Source organism: Falco cherrug, chromosome 6 (assembly GCF_023634085.1).
Source record: "Falco cherrug isolate bFalChe1 chromosome 6, bFalChe1.pri, whole genome shotgun sequence".
Classification (NCBI taxonomy): domain Eukaryota; kingdom Metazoa; phylum Chordata; class Aves; order Falconiformes; family Falconidae; genus Falco; species Falco cherrug.
In genome coordinates, this window is record NC_073702.1 from 67,965,322 (window position 1) to 67,988,948 (window position 23,627).

A 23,627-nucleotide genomic window follows, 5' to 3' on the forward strand; every position below is an offset into this window, starting at 1 on the left:
CAAATTCCAAAATCCAGCTCCACAGGCTGCATAAAATATAAACTTGTTGATATGTTGCATTTATTCTAAAAATTCTAAAAAGATGGGATCCAAACAGTATGAACTCTTTTCTGTAGGATACAAAAATAAATAAAACCAATGGCATTGACATGGAATAGTGACTGAGGTTCAGAGATAAAAAAGGAAAGCTCTAGAAAGGAGAGAATTAAGAATCAGCATATCTTTAACCACAGATATGTATGTTTTAAATGTTTCGAATCTCTACATTTGAAAGTAGCATTTTTCCACACCAAGTATTTTTAAATACCATTTGTTTTCTTGTAAGGGTGAAAATATGAGATTAGCTAACTCAGAAAATGAAACAGCATCAGTTTATACAATAACTTTGCTGATTATTAGTAAGACTACTAGCTCATTTTCTTGCCATAATCACCCATACAACAGATTCTTTGCTGCTTGGTCAATGAGCATACAGTTCTCATTAAAAAAAAAAAAAAAAAAAAAAAAAAAGCCAGATGTTTCTTTTCTACACATAAACGAAATTTATAGATTGTAAAGGAGAAAGATAACTTCATGAGGGTCCAGTGAATTAGAAATACAGAGATAACAAGATCAAGCCATTTGATAAAACTATTTCTGAGCTCCAAGTAAAATTTGTACTTTACACAATGGACGTAAAGACAAAAATGCTAAAAGTGAAGTGAGTACTGATACTCCCACATGTAATAACATAAAACCCCACTGAACTATTTAACAAAAAGTAAATTAAAACACTCTGTGGATTCTTTTTTGAATTAGGAAACTTAAGTGCTTAGCACATTTTAAGTAATCATTAAAAGGAGATGTAGGCACATACTCCTACCAATTATTATGTCAGCAGCTAGCCATGATTCTCCAAAAATATATCAAAGCACAAAAAATATGGAAAAATGAGTCTGATTAACAGGAAATTAAAGCTTTTTCATTTACTTACTAGAAAGAAGTGATTTACAACAATTAACTCAGGAAAAAGAATGTAAATAAAATTAAACCTTTAAAAAGTTAAATAAATAGGCTTACATCTGAGCTATAAACAATTTCTAAGCCTATGGCCAGCCACTGATGTTTCCCTCTCATTGATGGAAGAAGTAACTCTGTGTGATTTTATAGAACAACTCGTCTCATTATGCAGACTCACACACACACACACTCTATTGTTTTGTTTTACATTATTAGTTCAGCACAACAAAAAGGCAGAGCTACTAATCTTAAACGCTAGCAAATCTGAAGCTGACTTTGAAACACTGAACTATTTCAGTTTTTTATATTGGTCCAAAGATAACCATTTTGGTTATGAGGAAATTAAAGCATTCTGGTTAATTTTGATGCAAAGGCTGTTGCAACATTAATTGCAGACAATGAAATAAAAGCAGTCTGTAGTTTGCTATTGTTTTCAGAGCTGTCTGAAGTAAATTAAATGCTTAGCATTTAAACTGTCCAACAACTAAAAGAGTAAAACTCCAAGTGACTTCTAGACTAAAGAAAGCCATTCAGCACAAGACCAGAGTAATTTAAATCAATTTTCATACTTTCAGCCATTTGTTGTAAAAGGTCCAGTACCAGGAGACTCAACACCAATAAGATTATAAATGAATGGAGATCAAAGAAAAGAAATTGTTTAGCTCACTCCCATATGTCATAGTGACCCTTCACAACTCTTTCCTCCTTAACCATTCCACGGGTCTGTTACTGAGCAAACCCAGCTCCCTCTGCTTCATCAATAACGCTGGCTTCGGCTCACTATTCCTTCAGCTCGGCCAATGGCCACCTTTGTTCTCTCTTGCACATGTACATGCAGTTTCTTCCATGAAACAGTCTCTTCATCCTCAGCCTACAGTGTCACAGTACAGTTTCAGAGAAAAACCAGTACAAATCCTCAAGCCCAGCTGCTAGTCAGAAGAGCATTCAGGCTAATTTCTACCCATTACATACAAATTCACCATTCAAAAAAGAAGGAAACTATTAACAGCCCGTGGACCAACATGCAAGTTCTCCTACACAGCCTTTTCTCATTTGCTGCACAAAATATAAGACAGGTAGTGTACTACTTCTTTAGCCTGCTCAATTCAATGCTTGGACTCATCATTAAATCCAGCTAAAACTTGAACACAATACAGAAGTACTGACTTCAGGGCTCTCACTAAGATCTCTTCATGCATTACAAATATTACTTTGCAATGGCTCTATGAAATTGTGTGGTTTGATCAGTCTCAACAAAACGCACAGGATTCTGGAACACAAGAAAAAAAGCCAAAATATTTTTCCAGAGGAGCCTTATTCTAGGCGCCCAATTGAAATATCACAGCCCAGAGAGCACTTACTATTTTATAGCACCCAATACATTTAGGGCAAAGCTCAAACCAAACAACTGTTAACAGCTAGGAGTATTTGGTGGTTCTGCAAAACAAAATCCAGATGTGTCATGTTTGTCACCCAGTAAATGAGAAACATGCAATAAGGAGACATTTGCAAAAAGTCCCATTTCAGATCAATCCTCCCAGATCTGATGGAATCACTTCAGCCTTCGCTGGGCTGCAAAGCAGGAGCTTGCATCACACCTACACTTCAACTCCCTTGTTCATTAGCTCTTTACTTGCAACAATTTTTCAAAATAGGGGAGACTTTGATTCAATCTCTGTGCCTGGCTGCCTGCGCTCCCTAAAGAGTACCTGAACTACCAGCTTTGAGATGATAATTTGGAAACTGGGAAAATTCTGTGTTTCTCATATTGACACCATTTTCAGTTGTCTGCCCTCTGCTCCCCAAGCCCTTCTCTTCCCTCTCCTTCCTCATCTCCCGTGTTTGTGTTTTCATACTCCTGCTCCATCCTAATCTCTCCCCCTGTCCTTGAAATATCTTCCTGTCACCCTGCCTGAGGGATCATAGACACCACAGGAACATTTCTGTTTGAGCTCCACTGTCTTGTCTCTGAACAGCTTCACATTACCAGAAGAATCAACTGCAAAGTCCCACTCAGTTCTGCTACTTCTGGATGGAGGGTGCTGCACCGCTGTGAAAGAGTGACTTAAAACAGGGGGGGGGGGGCAGGGGTGTTTGGTTTTGGGGTGTGTGTATAGGGGTGTGTGTGTTTTGTTTCTTTTCCAAAAGTAAACCTACTTCTCCTGGTGTAAATATAGCCTTAAACCCATGATTTCTTTCAGGACGTAGCCTATGTCCTGAAAGGAGGGTGTAGTGAGGTGGGTATCAGTCTCTTCTCCCAAGTAACAAGTGATGGGAGAAGAGGAAATGGCTTCAAGTTGTTCATAAGGTGGTTTAGATTGGATATTAAGAAAAATTTCTTCCCCAAAAGGGTGGTCAAGCATTGGAACAGGCTGTCTGGGGTGATTGAGTCACCATCCCTGGAAGTATTTAAAAGACATGCAGATGTGGTGCTTAGGGACAGGGTTTAGTGGTGGACTTGGCAATGCAAGGTCAACAGTTGGACTTGATGAACTTAAAGGTCTTTTCCAATCCAAACAATCCTATGATTCAACCTCTTATTACCTGCTTGAGAAGTGCTCTAGCACATTGTAGGTGCACTTGGGGGGTGGGGGAGGTGCACAGTGGAAGTAGCAGTAGTGTGCCTGTAGCATCACTACAGAGATGACTACCTCCATGACACATTCCTCTTACATAATGAGCTGCTGAGCTTCTTGACAAAATAAGTTATTGAAGTAAATTCACATTTTTAAGTGATTCATGTTTAAGTAGGTTTGATATTTAAGTGTCAAGGACAGAAACATGAGGCCACAGCTAATAAAAGAAACAGCTGTAATGATCTGGAATTATATTACTGCACAGACTTCATTAAACTGAAGTTAAAGCGCATCAGAACTTTTATTACTTCTCAAGAGCTTCAGATTCATCAACAGCAGTAAATCAAAGGCAACATTTTGGGAATATCTGATTCAGCGGCCATGCTATAATTCAGTTTTCTCTAACTTTCAAGTTCTTGGTATCTTTTTCAACAGGCCAAGATCTATGGCAAATTTTTCCATCATCTGGAATCACCATTATAATCTGTCCTTAGTGTTATGTATTTACTGTGTGCTTTGACTGAGTTTGCTAGGTGATGCTGGAGTGCAACACATCAAGGAACACAAGGAAATACAACCGTTTTCCTAAAATAAGAGGGACTGAGGTTTAATTATTTACACTGAGTATTTCCATAAAATACAGCACAGACTGTGCATCTTTCAGAAAGACAGTTCATCCTGTGAACAGTTCTGTGAGCAGTTCATTGATAGCTATAGCACGTAACATGAGCAGAAAGCAGCACAGTCTATAGTCAGGGTCAACATCAACTCAAAAATTAATTTCCACCATTGGGGAAGTTTTTCAAATAGTGACCCTTTCCCTCGTACTTTAAAAGCAGAGGCTTAATTATTTACTGAGTTGGGCCCTGAAAATGTATGCATTTTTATGTTTATTCTTGTCTACTTGAAAGTAGTATATTAGTATAGTAGTAAGAAATTAAACAAGTGAGAAATTTGAATTAAGAAAGATGCCAGTTACATTGATTTTTAGAAACAGAAATGACGTTTTGAATTATTACTGAAGTACTTGTAGCATACACTACTGAAGTTATGCATAATCTCTGTTAACTTGAGTGAAGTTCTCAGTTCTTTCTTACTTCTCAATTCCTTCAGATATGAGGAATCATTACTACAGGTAAGACTCCAGTGTGATCATAAGGCATATCAGTACACCGTAGCAAAGGCATCAATGGTACTTTACTGTAAATGAGAGCTCATCCCTTGATGAAAGAGGGTAAAATACTCAGAAAACACAAGACCTGAGAAGACATCCAATTAAAGAAAAACACTCTGCATTCTGAAAAGAGCATATGTATTTAAGAAATCCATGTGCTGTGCAGGGATAGTTTTACTCTACATAAGGCTGCATAAAACCACCACCTTCCTACTCACTTCATCTGTTCCTTGTACATTTTCAGAATTTTATCTACTTACTTTAGCATCAAATTTGGATTTTTTATTATAAACACTATGGAAAATTTGGGGCCTCTCTCTTCTCAACTGTACATGCACACAAACAGATACCAAAGACAACTTTATTCAGGCTCTACTCTGTTCTTAATACAAGCTTGAATTAAGTAAATTAAGCTTGAATATCACTTAGTGGTACCACTGCCACCAGGTTCCCAGCTCTTGCTTTAGCACAGAAATTTGCCTTCACTTGAAGCATATAAAAAGTCCTATCAGAAGGCACATCTGATGGAAAGAAAGCACATATTTTTGTGTGTTTTGTGGATTTGTACACCTAAGTGCAAAGACCAATTCCCACCCACAACCGAGTGAGCAGGCTGAATCACCATATGGTCATGCAAGTTCACCAGCATGTGGGACCTGAAAAGAGCCCTTACTTTCAAGTTGCCCTGTGATGAATTTGGTAGTTCAATTGTTTGAAACCAGAAAACAGCCTTTCAGATGAACGAGGAATTGCCTGTATTACCATCCCAAAATAACTCTACCTGACCTTTGTCTCAGAAGCAGTGCAACTAGTAATGGATCAAAGCAAGCTTTGTAGCCTCTATCTAACTATGGCCACTTGGCTTTGTAAATTAAACAATGTTTGTTCTCTACATTTAAAATCTAGTATGGGATTTCCTCCATGTCTTCTGAAAGACAAAACCTTTTTTTCTAATATTATACATATTGTTATGCACAACTGTAACCATTTCTACACCTAGCCCCAATGTTCAAGTACTGATCTTTCAGCTCTGCATCCTGGCTCTTGACTGTTTTGAGCTACGGAAATAGGCAGGAAGAGAGATCCATTATCTTTTGAGGAAGGCAACACCCGATGCTGTGTGCTGGATCTGGGGGTAGAAGCTAGGCTAGCCATGGCTGCTCTCTTCTCAGAGGCAAGGCTTTCCTTCTTGTGTTCTCACTCTGAAGCACTTACTCTACCGTATCTCTACACCTGGCATTTCCAGAAGACTGAAGTTTAGCCACACCCTAGGCTGGAGATGAAATCATGCCAAACAGTCTAAGGTCCATAGCCACTGGGCACTATACGCAGCCAGCAGCAGATTTTTTTGTATTTCCTTGCTTAACCTTCCTTTCATCTTTTGGTGAAGAAAATACTCAGTCTTGGAGATCTGATTCTATTCTCATCAGGCTGGACGGACCAAGTCCTGGAAGCACACTGTGTGTTTGGTACGCAGGAAGACTGTGGCTGCTGAGCTCCCTTAAACACAGATGAGATGATGTAGATTTTAATAAGGGACATCTAATGAATACATGCAGTGACACTTTTCATAGGCTTGTAACAGACTTGGATGGGTCTGCACAAACACGAAGAGAAATTAACGCCCTGCCCTTGAGATCCATCTTCAAGCTAGCTTTCAAGGCTCCGAACCACAGCACCAAGTGGCAGCTATTTTTAAAAGTTGCCTATTCTTTAAACCTATTAATTTTTATCCCACTCTTGGAAAAACCTGAGCTGTTGCTAAGCCTTCCCAGAAATTGTCAGCCTGAAAAAAAAGAGCAAGCATGGAAAACTTTGTCTCTAATGATTGCGGTCCAGCAAAAATGTAACCTCCTTAAAGTACTGGAGTAGTACAAAGCACTCAGGCTTTTTGGGTTTTGCTGCTGCCTTTTTTTTTTTTTTTTTTTTTAGTCTGTCAGCATTCTGCCGTTTCTGTTACCAGCAGTTCATACTAGTTTAGTGGCTTATTATGGGACAGTCAGCAAATACCAGTAATAAGATCCTGTAAGGAAGCACATCTCAAACTGGTGTTTAGCCCCCTTTCTAGCCTATTGTCTAAGTGTGCAAATTATTAACTGTATAAAACTCTGCACAAATAATCTCAAATGCTGCTTGAGAATCCAAGAGGAAGTTGTGTCCAGCAACTCAGATACTAGTTGCCTTTTGCAGATTAGGCACTGATACTGAAGAAATGTCTAAACCACTAACTGCCAGAGATGGACAGCTATGCTTCCCTATTTCTTACAGTCTCTCCTTGAATACATGCTCCTGTTGGAAAGAGGATAGCAGGCCAGAGGGACCTCATTTCACAATGAGCTCCAAAAGCACAAGTGGTCTTTGTGGTCTGTATGCCTAAGAGGGGTCTCAGACATCACTGGAAAGAGGAACTAAACATCCAAAAGAAGCAGGGAAAAAGCAAACAACCAAGAAAATACCCTATGCTTGAAAAATGGGAAAAGCAGGAATGAAAAATGGAAAGAAACTATTCTTATAATCTAAAACCTGGTGAAAGAGAGTAAGGGAGGAGAAGGTGTCCACACTTTTAATTTCTGAAAGACCACCCGTGAGTAAGGTCCTTTTGTAAGGCAGTATTTTTAAGAAATCTGTATAAAAGCCACGCAACTACTGCATTATTTCTGTGTCACCTTACTCTTTAGAAAACAGTAGAACTCTGAAAGCGATCTACCTTGGAGAGCAGCAGGAAAATTCAACCTTTTGACAATGACATGCTGACACCATTTCAGGCCAAAGGCTACAACTCCCTGAACTTTTCTCATCTCTTTCTCTGGTTGGCCACATACTGTTGCATTGTCTGCTCCCTGTTTCGCCCCAGTGCTGTTCAGGATCTGCCCAAAGCAGGTCCCTGGGGCTGGCTGAGGGCAGGGACTGGACATGCCTCCTGCATCATAGCTGTATGCGGTGACCGGCAGCCTGGCCTTGCCTCCCAGCTCTCAGGCAAAGGGACTCTGATGACCTTTCTCCATCTCTGCCTGAGCCCCATCCATTAAGCACAGCTTTTATGAGCTTCTCCCATTTTGGTACTAGTAGTTCAGGGCTCTCCTGAGTGGCTTGTGCCACTCTCATTATTCATGTCTCCTTCAGAAAAGTCTGCTTGGCTCAAGCTGTAGGAGGCTTTTCTATGAAAATTAAATTTTACGCTTGAGCCCTGATTCAGTCAGTAGAGATGGAATTTATATAACCTCAAGTTTGAAGTGACTCTGTACCATGTAACTTTGCTGTCCTAAACTAGCTTTCCTAGCCCTTTAACTTCAATCCAAATGTCCCTCACAGCACTCCACCATACTGTCATCTTCGCCAAACTGTACCACAGCAGTTTAGTGGCTGTTATGTGCAGATCATGAGCTTTTAAAGATTACTTTTAAGATTTTCTTACTATGGTCCAGCTTCAGATCATCCACAGAATGTCTTCAGGTATTAAATCCAATTTCTGTCTGACTTGGACACAAATTAATTTTAAGTGACAGTTCATCAGGGACGTATTATATAATTTAATTACAGCCCCCCTTCCCTACGTGACTATTTCCACCCAATCAGTGGTTTAGAAATATGTTTTTCTTCATTTGAAAATTATGCTTTTGGTCATGTCCGAGAGTTACTGGCAAACACCATTTATTACATCTTAACACAAAAACACTTCTTCGCCAGTTGTCTCTCCTCTTAGATGTTTAAGTTGGAAAAATGTTTTTGAAGTGTTACATCAGTGCTGCAGTGCATGTCACTATTTAGCCAGCTGAGCTAGAAGTACACAGCTATTTCACTAGCCATATTCCTAGAACACAATTCAGCATCACTGTTTATCCAGTGGAATGCTTCATTAAGCTCCCCCATTTCCAGCAGCTTCCAACTCCCTCCCCTCAGAGTTTACTTGCAGGGCTGCACTATAAATCAAGTCAGTGAAATGTTTCATGTCAAACCCAAAATCTCACAACATACTGCTTATTTATTACATGTTCATATTCAAACCACTTACTGATACAGGTCATCCATGCTAGAAAGCTTCCCTGCCACAAGTGTGATGTTAGTGGAGGGCAGCATAGAACTGAAATGCCAAAATTTAGAACCGGGAGATAGAGCTATACCCTTAATTATTTGTTCCTTGTCCCTTCTTCCTTGCTTTATTTTATTGCTTCCATTTTGGTGTAAATACTTAATAAAAAAAAAAGAAAAAAAAGCTGTCATCCTATCCCCCTCCCCCAGCCAAAAACACTCCATGTGGAGCAAGTGCCAAGCTGAGCAGATGCAGCACTACAGACATTCTGCCGAAAAGGTATCAAACAGTGAGCTCCTACTAGGAATATTTACAGGTACTGGATAATACCTCTAGGTCCCAAAGGTAACTCTAGCTTCTAGTCCTGTGAGCATCATGCATCTTCTTTGTTAACATTGTGCCAAAGGTTTGTGGGTGAAATTTATTTAAATATACACTGCACTAAAGGGTATTTTACCAGCTATATAAATTTATAAAAATAAATAAAAAGTTACAACTGATAAAATGGTCTGTTACCCAGTTTCATTTTAGGTCACATACCAGTGCTGGGAGTGTTTGTTAAAAAAACCAAACAAAACGCCCAAACAAAAACCACCCACCCAATTTTTTTCCTTCCTCCCTTTTCCTCCTCCAGACTTTATTTTGAAGATGGTGGGCTAGGTTTTGATTTCATTTATTCTACTCTAAATCAAGATTTCACAGACTTGTCTGCAAGATACTAAACAGGTGATTAAGATGTGAATTCAGAGTACTTTATCTTTTCTGGATCTCCCTGTGGTCACTCCTAGAGAGCAGCACAGCAAGTTTTTGTGTCAGCTCACTGCCAAAGTTAAGCAAAACACACTGTGTTTGGCATGTGTTAAGAGTTCCTGCAAAGAGATCCACAACCCGCTGCAGTGTAATACATTACCTAAGTCAGAGATGAATTTGTAGAGACCAGCCCCTCCCCACTGTACATCTCTGACATAAAACACCACTTCTGAACCTAGCACTTGTCAGATGCAAATTCCAGCTGAGCCCTGTTTAGAAACCTCCCCCCTAGCCTAGATTACACTAGACCCTGTGAAAAAATTCTGAATGTAAGACACACGGATATTGCAATAGCTTAAAGTAAGGTCCGTGAACCTAAAGCCTGCAGGCTGCTTATAGTGACAGCTTCACTTCACATGGACCACAAAAGACTTTCCTCATACTGGCATGCGGAAGCATGCTTGCTGAGAAAGATGCCGAAGTGGCCAGTATCACTGTCAGCAATTACAAAGCCTTCCCACCTATGCTGTAAAAATAATGTGGCCCACAGTAATGCTGAAGGGGAAATATCATAGTACAGTCCTCACAGCAACAACAGTCTGCAGAGTACAGAGACTCCAGGTCTATTGTGGAAGCCCCACAAAAACTACCAACAAGCATCAATATTAGCAACCTCATTGTCTTGACTTCTTTTCTTCCCTCTCTGCACATGTTGCTGCTTTGTCCTTTCTCCCCCCCTTGCTATCTCTAACTCCTTCTCTCTGTCTTCCCTTCTGCCCTAATACACCATTATTATAGCTATGTGATCCATTCAAAAAGGATCAAAAAGGATCCATATAAAAAGATGCACCGAGGCTGGGCCCTCACACTGTTAAACTGATGAGCACAAGAAGTTGGAATTAGCTTTTTCATAAGTGGAGGCAGTTCTCACAGTACAACACCAATCTTCAAGAACTTTTCCATTACATATCAGAGATGCACCTTCTTTACTGGCCAGATGTTCAATCAAAACTAATTTTCTTTCAAGCAAAGATACTACTCCTCACCAAGTGATGTCAGTGCCACTTCAAACATTTCAAATTTTAGACTTTTTTGGTATCTAATGACTTAAGTGTAAGAATTTTGAAACAGAAGTGGGTAGATGGTTTTGCCCACGTTTTCATATTCAAACCAATTTAATATTTCTTTTCCTTCTTTAAAGGCAAGTGAACATTAAGGAGTACAGTGCTTCATAGATCATCTCTCTGCACTGTTTTTCAGGGTGTATCTGTTTGGTTTTTTATGTGCTTTAGCTATGAAAAAACATTACGGAAAGTAGGATTCATCTCATCTAACTTTAAAGACTTGTAAAAGTAGTATCTACAGCATGGGAGCTAGGCTCCCTTCGTAGTCCCTGAAAAGAAAAAGCCACAAGGCAAGATTCATCCACAGTATTTTAGATGCTTCCCTAGGATGAGATGAATTCAGAACTCTGAAAGCATTGGCTCCACTGTGCAGTACAGATACCTGCATTCGTTCAGACCCCTGTCCCCTTCAATACGTAGTTTTTGCTGTCTACTTACAACCTGTCCACTTAAAAGTCAAGGTTTTTGAAGCAAGGACTGTCTTTTCCTCATATACACATGCAACAAACAGGACAACAGTATCATGACTGCATGACTGTGGCCTTTATATGCTGCCATTGTATGAAACATCAGTAACAGAAGCAATGCTAATACCTTAAACAAATTAGTACTTACAGTCCATGGAAAACCAATGGTTTAAATAAGAACTATACTGGAAGCCTAGCTTGAGCAAAAAAAAAAAAAATAACAACTTCACAGCCATTGCATGCAGCATAACTTTGAAAGGCCAGATATGGTGAACAATCAAAAAGACAGCTTTGTCCAGCTTACAAAGTCTCTCCTTGTTGTGGTTATGGACTGTGATCTGTTACAGCAGCAATAAATTTTATTCATGGCTTTCAGCTTTTACAAAGAAGGTGAAAGAGACACAACTATCTTCTTGTCTCCAGTCCTTAATTAAGAAAAAAAAAAAAAAAAAAAAGAAAGAAGAAAAAAAAAAAGAAAGAAGAAAAAAAAAAAGCAGCCTTTTACAGAGGTGGGGACAAACTGAGTTCATCTCTAGCCTGCAAAGGCTTCTGATCCCCCATTTCTCAAGGCAGGGCTCTACTGCCTTTCCAGGTGACCCCCTCTTTCCCAAGCTACTCTTTGCTTCAGAATTTGCAATGGAAGAGAGCCTTCTCACAGTCATGCCATATATCAAATATCGCAGGCAAAACTTGGCTGTTTGGATGTTCTTACTAGGATCCTTCACAAACTATATATACCCCTTGATCTCAGCCATTACAGCTATGGGCTGGGCAATACCATGAGGAAAAAAGGGAGATTCACCTAAATACAAGCTTTGGGGCAAGAAGGCTTCCTCTGGGAACTAGATGCAGGTGGCTTTATAGTGAAGATGATTACGGAACTTCTTCAAGCCATCAGAGGCGGAAAGTAAAGTAAAACAGTGCAAGTCAGACTGCTGCACTTGTGTATAAAGAAGTGCAGCTCTCAAGACTAACCTGAAATTTGTAACATATTATTACATTTCTTCAGACCACCAGGCATTGAAAGCTTCAAAACCACTTGATACTCTTGCTCACTAAATAAAAGAAATAATTAATCAAATTATGTACACCTCAACCCTGATTGCACCACCTACCCTTTCTTCTGTACAAAACTACCGATGTGCTGCACCCAAGTCTCTTCAGCATGCAGAATTCTCACCTAAATATGACATTATTTCACCTGTATTCAGACAGACCTTTCTTATCAATCTAACGGCAATATTTTCAAAATAGTATTACATTCTTTTGCAGGCCTCCTCTAATTCAATAAAACCTTCTCAAGTAAAACCAATCAAGTGGGTGATTTATGTAGTTGTATATGTACATCTTACTAAGTTTAATCAGTGACTAGGCTACATGTAAAAGCCAAATTTACACAGAAGGGTTTCCTTTCACAAATGAGTAAATGCTGAAAACATATTTTCCAAGATAAACTTGCAAAGAACAAAAAAGGGGGGAGGGGGAATAGCAAAGTAAGGTAATTACCTATCTCCCTTTGGTTTTCTTTTTTGTACTGTCTTCCCTTTGGGTCGTCTTTCACTCCCTAAACAGGGGCTCCCACCAGGGCCTGTTACCCGTATTGATTCAAGGCCTTTGGAAGATTTCTTAAAAGTAAATTCCACTGGTTCTCCTTCTTTTAGGCTTCTAAATCCTTCCATGTAAAGCTTGCTCTGTAAACAGGAAAAATACTCTTGGTTACCATTGCCTTAAAAACAATATTTACATTCATAATCAACAGAACAAATTATCCTGTCTACTATCCTACAATACACACAAGTTGAACAACAGTTTCCTCTAGGTAGCTACAGCAGATGCTACTACAAATTATATTCCTTGACACACTGAAAACACTAAATAAGTAACAAGAACCTATTTTCAGTATCAGCAAAACTGAAATAATGTTTTCCTTTTCTGTGATGAATGCTATAGACCTAAGCAGCAGAGAAAACGCTGTATTCTTAAAACCACTAACAGGCATTTTTAACAAAATGGAAGAAGAATGAATGTTCACTTCAGAGATAATTCATTTATGATCAAAATTATCATAACCTGTATTCCTTATATCTGGGACATGGCTCTGCTGCTCTGAAAATGGATCAAAGATACCATGAGCACAAAAGGCAGGAGGAAGGCACTCTGAACAGTCCACTGAAACAGGCAATTTAAATATCCCTAGTGAGCTGCTAAAATTTCTGGTCACTACCCCCAAAATCTTATCTAGTTCGCATGATTCAGGTATGGGTTTGTATTTTCATTCACAGAAAAGGAAACTATTACCATCAGGGCAAGTGAAATAAATACTAATAAATCTGTTGATATTACACTGTAACAGCAAATCTTGGACAAGCTGAGCTCAACAGGAGCTCACCATGGATTTTGATGCAATGAAAATTTTCATCTCAATTCCTAATAAATTATATATAATAGTAAAGTCTACATCCCAGGACAAATCTGATGAATCAAACTCTTAAAATGATCAAGTTAGGCGAGACAAGGGTGGGGGGGAATAAAATGATAGGCACTGGTTGCACTAAATGTTTATTTAGAAATTACACATTACATCAATGAGATCAGTTGGACTCAGAGAATATTAAAAAAATCCATCAATTTCCAAACACTTGTAGTTTCTGCAAGACAGTTATGAAACATGTTTTCTTCCTTTGCTCATGAAACTCTTCATAGCAGAGAGAAAAATCTATCCCGACTGACTCTTAGTCAGCTCTGCAGCACTCACTTGGCTGAACCATGGAGTCAAGAAGGGAGTCTTCACTGCAGGGGGCATCCCACTCAGCCACGTCAAAAAGAGCCGACTGACACAACGAAATCACACCTACTACTCAACAAGTATAATTAGGGAATGCATTCAAATCATACAGCAATCCCTGACGTGGGCTGCCTGTAGTCATGTTATAGGAATGGGAGGTCTGCATCACCAAGACACTAGTTTAGCAGAGCACAAAACGGACACCTATAGAATTCATAGTTCACACACCAAGAGGGACCTGGTCTCTTCACAAAGATGCACAGAGAACAGGACAGGAGGCAACAGGGCTGAGCTGCTTTAGGAGAAACTCCATCCAGACATGAGGAGAAGATGCTTACTAAAAGAAGAATTAAACAGAGAAGCCTAGAGAAGTAGTCCAGTTCCCTCTGAAGACTCGGCTTAACTAACAAGGCACTGAATAACACAATCCAAGGCCCTACTTTCAGCAAAAGGCTGGAGCAGACGATCTCAAGAGGTCCCTTCCAATCTAGACTTTTCTGTGATTTATGCATCTCAATCCAGAGCTAAATCACACCCAGTGAGACTAGAAAACAGGATTCCGGTGCCTGGTTCTGCAGAAGTTACCTCAGGAGACCTGTGTCACTTAACTTCTCCCTGTCTTTCTAAAGAAGGACACCACTGCAAAGTCCATTTCCCACAGCACTAATAAAATTAGTTAAAAATTACAAGGTAATCAGAAATATTTATTTTAATGAAACCATGTGAAAGTACATGCACCTTTGCTTCCAAAAATCCCCAAGTGTTGGACCCAGCTGAGTTCTCAGAGTCTACCCAGCAGCAACCATTCATAGCAGAAGATACTGCCAATGCCAGTCTGGCTGAGGGACTCAGTTGTTTATAATTTTTCCAGCAGCCAAAAGTAAGCAACACCACAGCTCCACTGGCTGGGACAAAGGCTGTTTTTGCTTATCCAGTTATGCAGCTCTAGTAAACATGGCTTTTCCACCAAATGTAACAGCGTGAAGCATTAAGACAAATAGTTGACTTTCTGGGTGAGAGGTTGAGCACTATTTAAATGAGAGAAGAAATACAAAATATCTGTTCCCTGAACCATAAGCTTGGCTGTATTTTGAAATGAAAATATAAAGTATGGAAAAATAAATACGCAAATCTTCTCATTAATACAACTGGAAGCCAGTAATTCTATATAAACCAATGAAACAGAACACCCAGGAAGGCAATATTATTTAAAGCAAGCCCTCCACCTTGAAAAGTCTGTATAGCAATAAGGGGATTGTTGTCACCATGAAGAAACATCCAAGTTCAGAATATGCCAAAAGAAGACATCACCACTCATCAACTGAAACAACAGATTCTGCCTGTGGAGTGAATCCATCCCTGGGTCCATCCACACCCCTTCAGTCTTCAGCAGCCACCGGGGAGACCCTTGTTAAAAGGAAAGAATGTGTTTTGTCCCAAACTAAAACATACTGTTAAATGTTCCAAAACTAGACAATCATGACAACACAGATGGGTACTGATCACAAGGGGAACCTCAAGCAGGTAAACATAAGCCTGTATTTCTCAGTAATGCTGAACATGGCATGGATGCTTTTGTCTTTTTGTTTAATTACAACTTAATGAACATATAAGTTAAGTCTCAGCAAGACTTACACATTTTTCCTTTCTGAGTTGCACTGTTATAAAACAAATGCCAAAAGGTTGACATCTGATATGCACATAACATTATGTCTTCTACTTTACTTCAAAAGAAGTACTTCTTTAAACTGCAATCTAAACCAGGGCTTTGTTAGTACTCTAAAATGTTTGTATTCTTCTTATTTCATTTTTGCAACAGAACTTTTATTTCCAAAGAAAGCACTATATTTACAACAGAGATTTAACAATATATTTAAAAGCCAAAGTAATGGAACAATTATACTTTCATAAATCCTATGTTATACAACTGTACATTCTTTTGATGTTTGTTTTTTTCGAAGCACTTTTAACAACAGAAAATGTTGAAAAAAAACCACTCCGACTTACTTGCACAGTACTCTCCTTGAATACACCTCAACAGCTTTTCAATGTTATAGATGGATTTGGTGCTGTCTGACTTACTGTGTAAGTGTTTATTATACTACTATGCTGTCAGCCAGCTCACGGTGAGATTCTCTCAGGGTGTAATAACAATTCAAAGCCATTGTGAAAAAATGTCATTTGGAAACTAGAAAAACAAATCGAAAACCTGAATCCCTCTTAACTTGTCTGAAGGGTTGGACAAAAAATGCCTATAAAGTTGATATTTTAATGTTGAAAGACCTAGCTCACTATTTTCCTCATATTACTTAAACAAATAAAACCCACACAATTAAAAGCAGCCAGAGTTTCAAATCAGTGAACCATTTCTAGAGCTCTGAATGGGGTGTATGGGCACACCGCCAGTGAACAAAGGGAAAAACTTAAAAGCAACATGCTTTTCCTCCTTTCTCTTTCAGCTGTCACAGACTTTGCTGTTATTTTTACCAGCAGTCAATACAGTGATTTCAGACTAGAGCTTTTTTCTTTTTTAGCTTGACAGGGCCATTTCTGTGGGTTTTTTTATAGGTATCCTATTATTTCTTGGTATTTTAGCCTATGATTTAAAGTCTCACACACCTCTGTCACAAGTAACAGCTTGGTCCAAAATGCTGGCAATTTCATAAGAGTTTTAGCAACAATAAAAAATAGTAAGAGTGGAAAAATCCATGATCACAAGTTCTTGGAAAGCATTTCCTTCTACAAAACAAAAATCAAAACATAACAAATATAAATTATTAGCAAGATGTTTCCAAATAAAAATACCATTTCCTGGGCAGTGTCAGGGATTGCTTACAACTCTCACCAGGCTCTACAAAAGAAAGGAAGTTTGGAATTAAGGCTCATTACAGGGGCCTGATCGCCTCTAATACGTGTGCATTACTTTTATTGACAGTGTGGGGAAGGAAGGGAGAACAGGGCCCTCCCCAAGCACCTCCTCACAACAATTCTGCCATTTCTTATCAGGGCTGTGAACAACTGCCGTCGCAGGCATTAATTTATTGGGGGGGGGGGAGTGGGGGGGGTGGTGTGGATTTACTCTGTGGCATTCTGCTTAGATCATTTATTTTCTGTATCTCTCATTTCTGCCCCTTTTTATCTAGTGATTGATTGACTGCTCAGTACAATGACCAGATGCCAGCAGTATGCCAGGTTTCCCAAAGTAAGAAAGAGTTTTCCCTCCAAAATTATCTACAATTAAATCCAGACATGAAGGAAAGCATATCCTGAAGCCCAACTGCACTGAAGATCTTAAGAAAGTCTCTCCACAGCAACCCCATGTAGTTCCGTCAAGAGCCAGCAACCTTGAGTAAAGCTGGAGTACAGAGTAAGAGCACACAGAAGCAAAACAATTTACACTGGATCTATACTAGTGCTCTTATCTGCATTAGGTCAAAACGAGAATTTAACTGTTGCACACTGCAAATGTTAGGGGAAGTGCTGCAAAATACTATCAGTTGCCTGATTCAAGTCCTGCTGCAAGGACTTTTGCTATCCACCAAACGTTCATTTTAGGAGGTTTGTGAAGATCATGTATTTCTTGCAAAGCAGAATGCCAAAACAAACAAAATATCCACCACACTGAACAACAGCCCCTCCAAGAGCAACGCGTAGTTCTGCTGCGCTAACACAGAATTCAAAGGCTGGGCACCCACAAGCCAACTAGTCTGTTCCTCCTGCTGACCTCAAGGGCTTTTTCCTGCTCCCATGGGCTTATCTTGCACCAAATCTGGCACCTCTCTGTCCTCCCCATAAACCAATTTAACTCACTAATCTGACAGGAAATAAACTCAGTTTACGGGGGGTGGGGTGCAGGGCGTGGATAATAGGAAGAGGAAACAGAGATAGATTTTTGTTTTTCTGGTGATCAACATCTGTTCACAGAAAGGTTCAACAAGTTCCTGGGCACACACAGTGGAAATGGTAACTTTTGAGATGAGAATATTTTCCTGAATATTTTATGTAAAAAGAAAAATCTACAGTATTGCAAATATTTTTTAAGCTCACCATAATACAAATCAACTCTACTTTAAAAATAAAGCTATAAATGACTTTATGTCTCAAAGATTTGCACTTCAGCTCTTGGGCAATGATGAGCCACATTGCCTACTGTAAAGTTACTTGCAATAGCTCACCATATCTAATAAAAATATACATGTAGTGTAAGACCCAGTATGTAGGCACTCGTACACTGCAACTTTACATCCTTATTTACTTAGAATTTGTCTTGAATTTCCACCTCAACCATACTCATGTGCATAACGTTGTTTCTATTCATCATCCTGTTGCTGTCCCCATACTGTTGCTCTTCTGAGAAGCGTGCAAAGATATCCATTCAGCTTTTGAACAAAAGGCACTAATTCAAAACCAGCTTCCCTATACAACAAAAGGATGTCTTCTTTCTCAATTTACTTACAGATTTAAAGAAACTTTTACTAACTGCTTTAACTCTCAAGAACTTTAAATAAATTCTAAGTCAGCTTAATACTTTCTGTTCTTGTTCCACCACAACTTCCAAGAAGTGATTTCCTTTGATCATCTACTCCTCCTTCTTTCCCCATTACCTTTACTCTACCAGTCCCCCTCCCAGGAGAAGGTTCTCTGCTAGAAGGATTAAGTAACTTCCCAAAATTCTTCTTTTCCTTTACTTGGGACTGAAGTTGAACCTTTTCCCCATTTAAGCCTCCAGTACTTCAGCTCACTTACTTTCACTAACTAGTTCTCCTAATTTAACAAATGTTCACTTTTTATCATCCCATTAAACTTAAATCACATGAACCTAGTTCATGCTTTGTCTTCATTTTTTAAACAAACAGGTTTTCTTTAAGGTCAGCAACTCCTTCCAAGTCCAAAATAACACAACTTCTATTCTGAATTACTCTTTTGCTAAGAAAACTATTGACTGTCACGTACAGAAATAATCACATCATTACAATATCATTTGCACTTTAATCTAGATCTGGTCCACTACATAGCCTACAATGTTACTATTCCTATAGTATTACCTTCTCATAATATTGCTATTCCAGTGTCTGTATATAAATCCTAAGCTAGAGGTCTACAACACATCTTTCACAGTTCCTTCCCAAAGTGATTCTGACCAAACAGATTCTACTGTATCCATGCTACTGTTTGTTTCTTTGTATGGTGCCACTTCATGACACTTACTAATTTTCTGCATAACTTTCAGTGTTTGTGCTCAGGCCACGAATGCTATTTGGCCATGTTTCTGCTGCCTCTGTATCTAGTTACACATTCAGCACCAGCTGTTCTAGTTTTGTATACTAATGAAAAGAACCTGGATAATAAACATCTCGTTTGGTTTTCTTCCTTGACCTCACCCTCTTTTCTCACTATAGTATGTATTTTTGCTGGTGTAGCACCTACACAACTAGTCTTCTACTAATAGCTTTCACCCTTTCTGTGCTCCTTAGCGTAGACCACTTGTGTTATTGCACGTGCAATTCTCATTTACCCAGTTTTCCTCCTTCTGTGCTTTAATACCAAGCGTGAAAATCAAGCCAGCCACTTCTCCCATTTCTTCATTAAGTATTTTCTCATCTGTCATGCCAGGAACAAGGTAAAAATTTTAGGATTCAGTTCAGTCAATTCAAAGGGACAGTTCCTCTTGCTCCACCTCAGTCTCACACTGACCCAGAAGAAAACAGTTCACCTCTTCTTGGTAATGTCATGTTTTTCTGCTATGTTTCTGCTTCTTGAAACAGTTCTATGCAGAGCCGAAAAACTCACCAGCACACCACAAAAGACAACACATGAGTGTGCAGCCATGGCAGGTAAGGCTGTCCTGTGCAGCACCTTGACAACTCAGCACTTACACAGCCTCAGTGATCTCCTGAAACCACACTATTAATTCCAGACAGTTTTATAATAGCCTCTGAAATCCACCCATTGAAAAGCACTTTCTCCTCTTTACAGTCTCTCAATAGTCGGACACCTCCAAGCTTCCTTCTGAGAAGTGCTCCCTCGCTGCCAGCTGACCACACTGCCTTTGGGAGCCCCACAGATCCCCCAGGATGGAGGGCCTTCCCTTCCTCCGCTTGCCACTGAGCTGTTCCACCCTCAGGCAAGTGCAGTCACCTCACAAGACTGAAACCACCTCATTTTCTGTTCCAAATACTCATCTGCAGAAACCTGAAGCCTCTCTCTAGAAAAATCAGGAACAAACTAACACGACCTTTTATGCAACCAATCAACAGGGCAGATTATCCTCTTTCTATTTTCACTGGGACCAGGCACTTTTTTCTCCATTTTTTCTTCTTTCATAAGACAAGGGTCTGATGTCCAGATGAACAGGCTCTTCAAGGCACCCTGATACTCTGTTCATTTTAGCGAAGCATCAAGTCCAAAACTTCCTGGCAGGGGTGAAAACTAACACAACTGTGGGCATCATGGTCCCTCTTCCCCAACAACATGCTGTACACTGAAAAATTCATGACAACAGTGAGCTACGTATTTTTGTAGTGTTCACCTAGGCAGAGTATTTTTCAAGCCTCCTTTCTGTTAAAAAACCCAGACCTTCAAGGCAAATGTCTAACCAGGCCACTCTTGAAGCTCATCTTCAACTACCTGAAGAAAGGAGGTGCCACACAGAGTCCTAGACCTTTTTTTCCCCGCACTTCCCACAAAAAAAGAACAAATAAGAAAAACATGTGGGCTACCAGAAAACCAATGAATGCCAACAAGTCTGGTTTTCTCAGTTTTTCCACAAGGGATATAAATACACTGAAACCTCCATGATGGATGTGACTGAGCTGTCTCCTGCCTGTCATTGCTCCTACAAGTTTAACGGTAAGGATAGAACACAGTATGGCTACAGTTCTAACAGATTTCAATGTAAATCATCCCATAAACACAGGTGAAAGTGCAAAAGCACAGGAAGGCGTAATGTACAACCCACACAGTTTGCTGCGTTTTTCAAATACCGAAAACGTAATCCAGTAGAAAGTACAGGCTCAATGGTAGAGTTATTACACCTAAAAATAAACCACAACTTCCTCCAGATTTACTACACCTTTCTGGAGTCGTTAACCACATTATCAGAAACAACTGCAGCACCTCTATTTTCCATGCCTGCCCTACGATGTCTATAAGCTTACTTTCTGTGCTTCTCTGCACACCCTCCTGCTGCATGGTAATGACAATCCCCTATGCCAGGTGATGTTTTAGCTACGTAACGGTTTCCTATCCACCTCCCTTATCACCTCTTACCATCTCAAGAGACTGCATATAACCAAAAAGAAATTAGGCCCAGATTGTGCTCTGCTAATTTAAGTGTAGAATCAGAGAATCATAGAATCTTTAGGTTGAAAAAGACCTTTAAGATGTAGCAGAACCTCTCTCTGCACATGCACCTTTCCCTTCCCCTGCATGAAAGTGGCCTGAAAGAGAGTCATCTTTTCTTACTGCAGATGTTTAACATCATCTACAGGAGGCTGTCCATAACCTTTAAATTGGGTACCAGTAGCGAAAAACAGTACCAGGAAAATATTGAGAAAGTGGTACATCCACCTTTTTGCATCCCAACTTTACATGAGAAAAACTGAGCAGTTCACATCTCGCCAGTAAACGAAAGAATGGCTAACGCTTTGGGCAACTCAGAAGCCACAGGCTGACACTGAAAAAAGGTGTTTCATACAAATGATTCAGCAAGTCAGCTGTACAGAGGGAGTCCTGAACCTGTTAAGGAAGTTCAGCTCACCCTATTCTCATGGCAAAATACATCCCAGTTATAGTGACCTGTCTCTTTCTTCCTGAAGTGTAGTGTGACAAGTAGCGACTAACAACTCTGCAGCCCAACAGGGAAACAGCGGGCTGGGGAGAGGGTAGGTGGGTTGCATTGGTAGATACAGGCTAATACATACTCAGGACAGAAAGGATCATCTTACTTGTGAGCAGTAAGTTGAGGTAGGACTGTGGGGTGGGAAAAATGGAGGTATGAGGGAGGATGGTGGTTGGACTGTGCTGGAACTCAACAATTTGACTTTCTCAAGGGGCAGGGGACAGGGTGGTGGAAGGGCTGGGCCATGCTGAAAGGCCAGAAGTCCTTCGAAAGCAATGGGCTGGGACAATGGCCTGGCTGACAATCCAAGCTAAAACTGATCTGTGGAAAAGAAGTGGCTGACAGTTAGAGTGGCTGTAGGTTCTCAAAGTTGCAGAAGAGCCAACTCCCCTTTCTTCCCAGGCTGCAAAGGCAGAGGAGTGGCTCAAGCCCTGGAATCAGAACAATGGTTTACAGCCCAGTCCTGACTTGGACTGTGCTAGCAGTCCACCACTACCACTACCTCCCTTTCCTTCTCCTTCTCTCCTGGTTGGACACAGCTACCTATAGGCTAGAGCCTGAAGAACTGACCTCATACCACCACAGAAACAGAGGCCACCAGCACAGTGCCACAACTGGAACCTCACAGGTCCCCACCTCAGGTGAGGTGCTTTCCAAAAACTACCATCAGTTGCACTAGTACAAGGCCCCTCCATGCTTCAATGACTTCTAATTCATTGACATCTAATTCAAGCAGAAGGAAGCAGTCTGCTTGAAATCCGCTAAGCTGGGGAGCAAGGGAGTAAGTGATGACGGATGGTATTTCAGTCAACTGGGAATAACTATGCCCTAAACAATCCCAAGATAAAACCCCATTATCTCGTAAACAGGAACCTTTCTTGAACTATTCTCAAGCTTTTGGGCAAATTTTTTACTTTTATGGTACAGGTGTCCTTGATTCCCACCAAGGACTCATGTTGCACTGTGCAAGGTCCTGCACAAATGACACAAGGCACGGTTTCTCAACAGGCAAGGCACCAATGCTGCTAAATCATTTGGAGCTCAGAACCTACATTTACTATTTATTTTTTAATTCAATTTATTGAAATGCCAACATGCAAGTTAAACACAGAAATAAAATAGAATATTTGTTTACTAAAAACAAAGTCACCATGCACACAAAAATAAGACAAGAACATCTGACAAAACTGGTGGGGTTCAAATGTCATTGCTCATAAAGCAAAGAAGATAAATAGGCCTAAATTTTTATTGGGGCTGGTTTATTTTTAAGTTTTTGTTATTTTTACATTATATATACTGTAAAACCAAAACACTACTTCTTTACTATAAAAGCAAAAATTAGAAACATTTATACTGTATTAACAATTCCTGAATTATGATTCAAGTTCTCTAGTATTTCTATGCTTCATTAATCTTCCTTAGCTACTCTTGTACAGCAGATTATGCATTTACTAATTTTTCAATTTTTTAAATCTAATGTTAGATAATCTAATATCTCATCAGTTATACCAACTTAAAATTGTAGTCAGCTGTATCTTAATTAGACACAATTTTACCAGAATTACAAATATTGATTAGATACTCCGATATTTGAATGAATTAACACTTCTGTCTTGAAGGAAGAATGAGCACAAAGTTATACTTAAAACATTTGTCACTTTTTTTTTTTGGAGGGAGGGAGTGGCAGATCATTTAAATGACAGTTAAGGTACTAGAGACCAGTGAAACTAGTAATAAATCTTTAACACGGTTTGGACATAACAGGAAATGAATGGGTGACTTAAAATTAAATTATTTTTTTAGAAATACTCAGCAGTAGAAGACAGCAGTGTTCATGATTCAAAAAGTAACCTGAACTTGGCAGCACCTTTAAATTATTATT

At 39.6% G+C, this 23,627-nt stretch overlaps 1 protein-coding gene across 4 annotated transcripts in view; it reads right to left on the reverse strand.

Moving 5' to 3' along the window:
• The window catches only part of LIN28B (lin-28 homolog B), a 105,091-nt gene that overhangs the window by 32,599 nt on the left and 48,865 nt on the right, over positions 1-23,627 (reverse strand). For all 4 annotated transcript variants that reach the window (XM_055714648.1, XM_055714647.1, XM_055714649.1 and 1 more), the window contains one exon: positions 12,627-12,811. In XM_055714648.1, the coding sequence (XP_055570623.1) occupies positions 12,627-12,811 (185 nt within the window). The remainder of the gene's footprint in view (positions 1-12,626; positions 12,812-23,627) is intronic.